At 37.7% G+C, this 7,877-nt stretch overlaps 1 protein-coding gene across 1 annotated transcript; it reads right to left on the bottom strand.

Annotated features, from left to right (window-relative positions):
• Positions 1-478: 478 nt before the first annotated feature.
• LOC127420670 (transcriptional repressor scratch 1-like) lies at positions 479-4,860 on the bottom strand. Its single transcript, XM_051663120.1, has 2 exons — positions 4,225-4,860; positions 479-3,391 (listed from the first exon to the last, which is right to left on the bottom strand). The coding sequence occupies exons 1-2, from the start codon at positions 4,337-4,339 to the stop codon at positions 2,664-2,666; spliced, it is 843 nt and encodes a 280-aa protein (XP_051519080.1). The 5' UTR covers positions 4,340-4,860; the 3' UTR covers positions 479-2,663.
• Between the last annotated feature and the right edge of the window lie 3,017 nt (positions 4,861-7,877).

Genomic DNA, 7,877 nt, shown 5'->3' with positions numbered 1-7,877 from the left:
GCATGTCTCAAGGTTAACGCTGCAGTACGGCCAAATGCAAAACTGAACCCAAACTAAAGCATATTTTTGGGGCTCTTTCAAGCAAAAGAAGGACGTTTGCTTGTGTGCTTCCCTTTGATCAAACACTTTTCTCTCAAGTGCTCCTTGAGAACACAATGCGGATAAAACTCAATCACTCGCAACAATGGCGTCAGTCGAGGATTTAATTGAGATGAAAGCGAGCTTTGAACTGCCTCAAGTCGTCGTGTGGGTTTCTTATGTTTGGCATCTTGGAAATGATTTTTGGTAAATACTGTACTGCACTGAATTACTGTACACATTGCATGCAATGCAGAAACATTTGCGTCACTAAACTTATGTCATGCACCAAGCATGCATCAACTGAATCAGCATGCGTGGAACACATAGTTGTTGTTTCATTGATGTTTGTGCAGTAATTTATATTCCAAACCTCCAACACAAACAGAACCACAAAAAATGTGTTACTTATTAGTTCTTTATTATGAAGTGAGAAAATGCCCGGTGTCATTTGTGCTTTACATTGTTCAAATGCTGGGGGAAAAAAACCCAGGGAAAAAAAGAAGTCCAGAAATAAATTCATTGATTCTTTACAGTTTGTAGAAATATTCGATTCCAAAGGATTATTTACAAGGCATCTTGCATTAAACAGTTAGTTCCTTTGTCCATAAATACAAAAACAGAGGTTGAACTAATACAAGGCCTGTCTACCTGAATCTCTAAGGTTTGTGCTACTAGTTTTGTATTATTTTTCAAAAAAAAAAAAAAAGTCAGAAAGGTTTCCAAAGAAGTGCTTTTCAAAGGTAAATCTGCCAAACTTGGATGAAATATGTCCATCTGTCAGTATTGCAGTGTCAGCTCATCCATGTTTTCCATGTTTCTGTGCCGTTCACACAGGCCTTTCGGCAGATTCAGAGCAATTGATCCGGATTGCGCGCAGAGCTGTCCATTCAGCACCATGCGCACCTATGTTCTAAAACTACGTCATTAAATAAGAGGCAGGCAGTGCATAACCACTTACAAAAGCACCCTATATCCCTCCCACCCCCATCCCGTGGAAGTATCCGCTAGTACTACTCTGGCATTTCCCTGATATTGAACTTCTGAATGTCTACGGATAGTATCGGATAAAATCGTGATTAAAAACGCTATAGTTATTACTCGCTTTAGCTTTTAAAAATACCATGCATTATTGCTCTATTCTTCATCATCATGACTCCCGAGAAATATTGCAGATGACAGATGCTATCTAGGTTTTGGCAAAAAATCCAAAGCTTCATAAAATTGGCATAGATGTCATTAGGCTAGTAGTAGGTATGTTTTTGCATGCAACAAATGTATAAAGTGGCAAACAAAAATAAGGTATTTAGAAAGTGGCAAATGCTTTGGCGTACTGATGGTGAAGGCTTGGCAACGGAACACTAAATTAAAGTGCAAATCAAGATCGTCCACAGTTGGTTTTAGGAAATAAATAAATAAACATAAATAGTACATAAATAAGGAAATGAATAAATAGTTTTACCTCAATGCTGAACACTTTTGTGGCCACTGGCTTCAGCGGTACAACATTATCCAATACTTAGAAAAAAAGTTTGACCTTTTTGAGAGAAATAAAGACATTTTCAATGTCTCAACAGATGATAATTCGGCTGAGGATGTGTGAGAGAGTACACTTAAAAAAGAAAAGTTAAGGTACATGCGATTAATCCATGGTTTTCCATGATGTGCTGTCAACTAGTTGTATTCAGGTCATCAGGTGTGTAAAGTTCACTCTTGAAGGTACTGTATGTTTCGGGTTCAAAACAAGTTAAGCTCAATCAATAGCATTTGTGGCATATTGTTCACTACCCCAAAAAATAACTGACTAGTTCCTCCTTTTTTTTTTTAAATTGAGATTACAGTGAGGCACTTAAAATGGAAGTGAATGGGCCCAATATTTGGAGGGTTTAAAGGCAGAAATGTGAAGCTTATAATTTTATAAAAGCACTTAAATTATTTCTTCTGTTAAAACTTGTGTACTATTTGAGCTGTAAAGTTGTATAAATTGTCGTTTTTGTGGTCGTTTTAGAATTTAGGGATTATGGCGTTACGCCATAATGGTAACAGCCTTGTAAAATTGGATTTAATGGTTAAATCCAAGGTTAGTACATGATTTATTACAGTAAAATCATGTTAGCACACATATTGTTTATGTCTTGTGTCTATAATTTTGAAACAGAGAGTATTTTACAGTTTACAGATTGGCACCATTGACTTCCATTGTAAGTGTCTCACTGTAATCTCGATTTTATTTTTTAATATTATTATTATTATTTTATTTTTTTATTTTTTTTAAAGAAAATGAGGGACGAGTCAAAATAAATGTTTGTGGTCATCAACATTATAGCAAAATAAATAAATAAATAAAAGCTGTCGATTGAGTTTAACTTGCATTGAACCCGGAATTTTCCTTTAAAAATAAAGGTTCCAAAAGGGTGTTTTCTCAGCGATGGAAGAACCATTTTTGAAGAACCTATTTTAATAGTCTAAAGAACCATTTTTCACTACTATGGGAAGGCTCCATGGATGTTAAAGGTTCCCGTGGAACCACACATGCCGATAAAGAACCTTTATTTTTAAGAGTGTTGGAAGTTCGATGAGTATTTTCACGCGTCCAGAGGGCTCAGAGGCGCAAAAGCTCCCTTGAAGCAGGCCGACTCGTAGTGCTTGTTCAGGTAGGACTTTAGAGCGAATGTCTTGTTGCATCTCTTGCACTTGTAGTGCTTAAAGGCCGAGTGAGTCTGCATGTGGGCGCGAAGGTTGGAGCGGTCGGCGAACGCCTTCCCGCAGTGCGCGCATCCGAACGGCTTCTCGCCCGTATGAGAGCGCATGTGTCCCTGTAAAAGCCAAGGCCTGCTGAAGGCCTTTGCGCATATGTCACACTTGTGCTTGAGGTCGTGGGTCAACAAATGCATTGCCATGGCCGGCATGGAGACGTACACCTTCCCGCAGGTGGGGCACTTTTTGGCCATTTTGCTGTCCATGCTCCGGTGCGTTTGCTTGTGTCGGCTCAGGTTGGAAGACGTGGCGTATGTCTTTCCGCATTCGTTGCACGTGTGCCGCTGAAGGGTGCGTGGACTGCTGATGGCTTTTCTCCTTGACCTCCCGTCCGTGATGAAGAATGCGTCCACCGTGTAGCCCTCGCTGACGGCGTTGTCTCCGTTGATGTAGCCGGAGGAGATCTCAGATTGCGGGCTGTCAGGCTGATCCGAGTCCGGGGCTCCATAGTCATCACTGTGAATGCTGTCATAGATGGGTCCGGGGGAGGGTACTTTGATGCCGCTGTCGCTTTCGGCGTCATACACGGCCGGGGTCATGTAGTCACTGATGTATCCTGCAGATAAAGAGAGCAACAGTACATTTAGATGCAACAGTGCCTCATACAGTAGCCTATCACACTAGAGGTGAACCCAGACTTCTCTTAAAAAGCTTTCTCTACATTAACCTCCACGCGCACACACTAAAATCAATAGCTCTCAATTTCAATTAACGTAGCAACCCATTTAAAAGAATGGCGAGGAGAATGAAATCGCTGCAGTTATAATTGCTTTTGCAGACTTGAGCAGAATTAGGTCGATGCACGCACAAAACGCATCCACAAAAGGTTAAAGATATAACCCCCCCCCCCCCCCCCCCCCTCCCCTCCCCAAGCATGCATACATATTTCATATATGCTCTTTCGGACAGAATGCATGCTTATGCGAGTGTATGCAAAGCACAGGTTATGTAGAGCGTAAGTAATAACCTGAAACATGATCAAGCGTTCCCTTAATAGACTGTGTGTATCTGTGCGCGCGTGAATAATTCCATGACATAGTGCTCTTGTGTGCTTTAAACGCACGCTTAGTGTGATAACTGGAGATCAAACTCTTAGATGTGGAATACTTGTTGCTCTGCGTTTGCTAAAATCAAATGCTTCTTTAACCGTGTTGAAGAGGCGAACGCGTGCTCGAAAGAGCGCAACACCTGAAAAGCAAGCCTCAAAATGTGCAAATTCGACAGAAACTGTGCTGCGCGTGAATATGTTGAATACAATGTAACCTCATGTCAGTTTAGACCCTGATTTTGATTAAAAACCACCAAACAGCAACCATGATTCACATGCATACGACCTGGACACCCTTAATGGACATGATCCGACAAGAAATATCCAATAAATCTAACTACCTTTTTCATGAAAGCGCAGGCTGAGGTCTGTCCTGGATCTGCCATAGGAGCTCTCAAAATCAGCGGATGAGAAATCATCAAGCTTAACCTTTTTGACCAGGAAAGACCTTGGCATGTTTCAACGTTGAAGAATAAGAAGAAAAAAAGCACTCGTCCGCCGGTCGAATCTCTCGCTTTCTTCATGCAACGCTGGGTGAAAATGCGTCCTGTATTGTTCCTTTTCGGTAATGCCGAGGTTGGGATGCCAGCACAGGGTTACGGCGGACCCTCGAGTCCCTTATTGCGTTGTGTTGATGCAGCGCGACGGAAGAAATGCAACTTCAGCACTGGACAGCTCCCGCGTCAGCGGTAGGTTTTCAGCACTGGACAGCTCCGCTGCTCTTCTCTTTAGCGTGCCTCCTTCCTTTAGGACCTGTAACGATGATCTTATCTTCCAGGTTTGGGCTTTAACTGTAAACTAACTCGTCCTCTAGTTTTCGATATGCCTCTATAACCCGTAAGACACAGAAAGGGCAGTAAAGAGCTGAGTGTGCGTCAGCCTGTTTGCTCAGCGCTCTCTTGCTTTATATCGCAGCTGCTCCGTCTGAAGGCGTCGGGCTTTCTGAAGTCTGTTGATCAGCTGTTGGGATTTATATGGCTGCGATCAGGTGGGAAATGAAGATGGAAGTACTTAATTTAATCCATGAAAAAAAAAAAAAAAAAAAAACATCTACCGGGACCAGCATTGAACTGGATGACTTAATGACGCTGTCAGGCGTCAACGCTTGCGCCGGATTTTTCTCGAAGCTAATGAAGAGTTGAAAAGTATGGAGGACAAAACCTGCGAAAATAATAAATAAATAAATACACAAATAAGTAAATATATAAATACACACATTCGTGCATAAATAATTTGTGCATTTATTATGCAGTTATTATTTATTTATTTATTTGTACATCTCCATATTTGTATATCTCCTTGCACATTTAATTATTTACATATGTTTTCATGCAGGAATATGTGGATTTATTTATTTTTGTAATTTATTTGTGTATTTATTTATTTATCATTTTTGCAGGTTATGTCCTCCATAGAGAAGAGGCAGAAGGGTTTATGATATATCAGATTCGTTTAAATTGAATCATATTTTTATTATAGTTATTTTTCTTATTGTTATAATTTGTATTATTATTACATTTATTTAAAATTTAACTTATTAAATAAAAATCATTACATAAATCTATAAATTTCTATAAATTTCTATACATATATTTCCACTTAATTTAAACAATAAACCAATATAAATGTATTAAATTATTACTGGTCATTTTGGAAGAAATTTAATTAATTAATTAATTAATTAATTAATTTTTTTATTAATTAATTAATTAATTAATTAATAATAATAATAATAATAATAATAATAATAATAAAATGATTTAATTTATGTAAAAAATGACAGGATTGATTTGACTGCATTTATACTGTTTTATAGAAAATAAAGTGGAAATAAAATGTAAACTAATTTTTATAATAATATATTAATATTATTATTTAAATTTAATCCCCAGTTTATTTTCTATAAAACAATATACATTCAAATTACTACTGATCATTTAAAGCAAATCTGTAAATTAAATATTTATTTATTTATTTAAATTTAATTCCCACTTTATTTTTCTGTCAAACAACATTAATACATTTAAATTATTCCTGATTAGTTTGAATTTAGATCATCAAGAGAGATTATTAAAAACTGGCAACCCACACTATTATCGATTAATTATATTGTTTAAAATATTTAGATTATCTCTTTTTATTTCACATTTCTTATACATTTCATTTGCAACATGTGATCACTCTCACTTCGTTAAGTAAATAAATAAATATAAAATAAAAAAAAATCCGCCCTCCCGAGCTGTGTTTTTCCGCACCGCTTTTGTCGCGAACCACTAAATCAACTACTGGCTGTGGCCTCAGGCTTTCAGGTCATTCTTTTACATCACGGTCTATAAACCAATGGCTTTCTTTTCATGCAAATCACACGAATTGGGTACCAGAAGGTCCGTTTCCTCTATGATTCCTGTAGGAGCCATATGTGCGCAATTAACGGCGATCGCGGAGCTGTAGTGCGCTCTGTTGACATCGTGTTCCCATTGTTCACCCCTTCAATGGGACGCCTTTGAATATGGACGTCCTGCTGTAGGATTCTCATTTCACAAACATTCAGACCCGGTGAAAATACGTTAATGTGATAGATGCGGGTTTGATCTCTTGTCTATGAGACCGTGAAGTCATTGTTCAATTTGCAAACCTTCCCCCCACAGTAATGCATAGCATGCACATAGTGAAGTAATTTTAAAGTGATTTTTTGCTATATTTTACAATAATTCTGTCACAGGTCATTTTTAAGCTAAATTAATCAATTTTAATATGTATTGGCTAATTATGTCGCCAGAAAAAAAGAGGGTTACTGGTAACAGGTTTGACATTTGTACAATTTAATTTGACATTACAAGAGAATTTTATGCTGATATTTCTTCAATTATCCACTTTTATTAGTTGTTTACCATGCAAAAGCATGGTAACAAGGTTGACATTTTAAGATTGTCCCCAACTGAAAAACATAAAACATAATGTGATAAAAAAAAATTAAGATTGGCTATTTTAATTTGTCCTTGGAGAGACAAGTCTTTCAATAGCCTATATGATTCTAGAGAGAGAGTCAAGACAAAATACTAGCTTTTATTTTCAATATATTCTTGTTTTCATCAGAATAGTTATTGTATGCCTATTTAGCACACAAGGCTGCATTGTTAAAGTCATTTTGTTTACACACATCTATATGAAGGAGCCAATCATAGATTGATTTGACTTAGTCACCAGTGTTTCTGCATACGCTTGCGTGTGTAGGCCTAGTATCACCAGCATGCATCGAGTATATAGGACACTGTTGCACAGCAGTTGACATTCCCAAGCGCACTCGGAGGACAGTAGCAGCAGCAGCCCACGGCGACCTGACGTTTTTATGGGGGGAGAAGGACGTTCGCAGGAAATGCTGACATCAGCTGGAAAAACACGGGCGAAAATATTGAAGTGTGCATCATTTGCATAATAATAGTCTGTGTGTAGAGACACACGGACAAACGTCTCGTCGGAGTTCAATTGAAAAGAACTCCATTGACATTTCATTCTCACATACTGCGTTTGCAAAGAGACAGATTCAAATCACAAAGCACGACACTTCTGGTGATGACTGTAAAGGACGTGTGGAAGTGAGGATGCTGTAACCCTTTCAGGCACAGTGCTTGCCACATCTTCTTTGAACATCTCTCATTTTGAGTTAAAATAACAAATCTTTGCATTTTTTAAATATATATTTTTTTATGTTGTTTGGGACATTAGGTGCTCACAGTTGCTGATGGGGCTTCGGAGAAAAAAAAAAGAAGAAAAAAATATATATATACAGTATATATATTAAAGTTATTGCATTGTTGGATTGAACATTTTTATACAAATGAACTGGACCCCCTCGATGCATAGTGCTCACAAAGAGACTGCTTAGAAATTACCTTTAACCCTAAACCCAAGTAATTCAAACTCATTTTAGTTGTTTTGTTGGCAATATACTTTAATATCTTTGCATCTGAAATTTTTATCTATCTCTGTATAT

Source organism: Myxocyprinus asiaticus, chromosome 30, assembly GCF_019703515.2.
Source record: "Myxocyprinus asiaticus isolate MX2 ecotype Aquarium Trade chromosome 30, UBuf_Myxa_2, whole genome shotgun sequence".
NCBI classification, from domain to species: domain Eukaryota; kingdom Metazoa; phylum Chordata; class Actinopteri; order Cypriniformes; family Catostomidae; genus Myxocyprinus; species Myxocyprinus asiaticus.
This window is presented reverse-complemented; position numbering and strand designations above follow the sequence as displayed.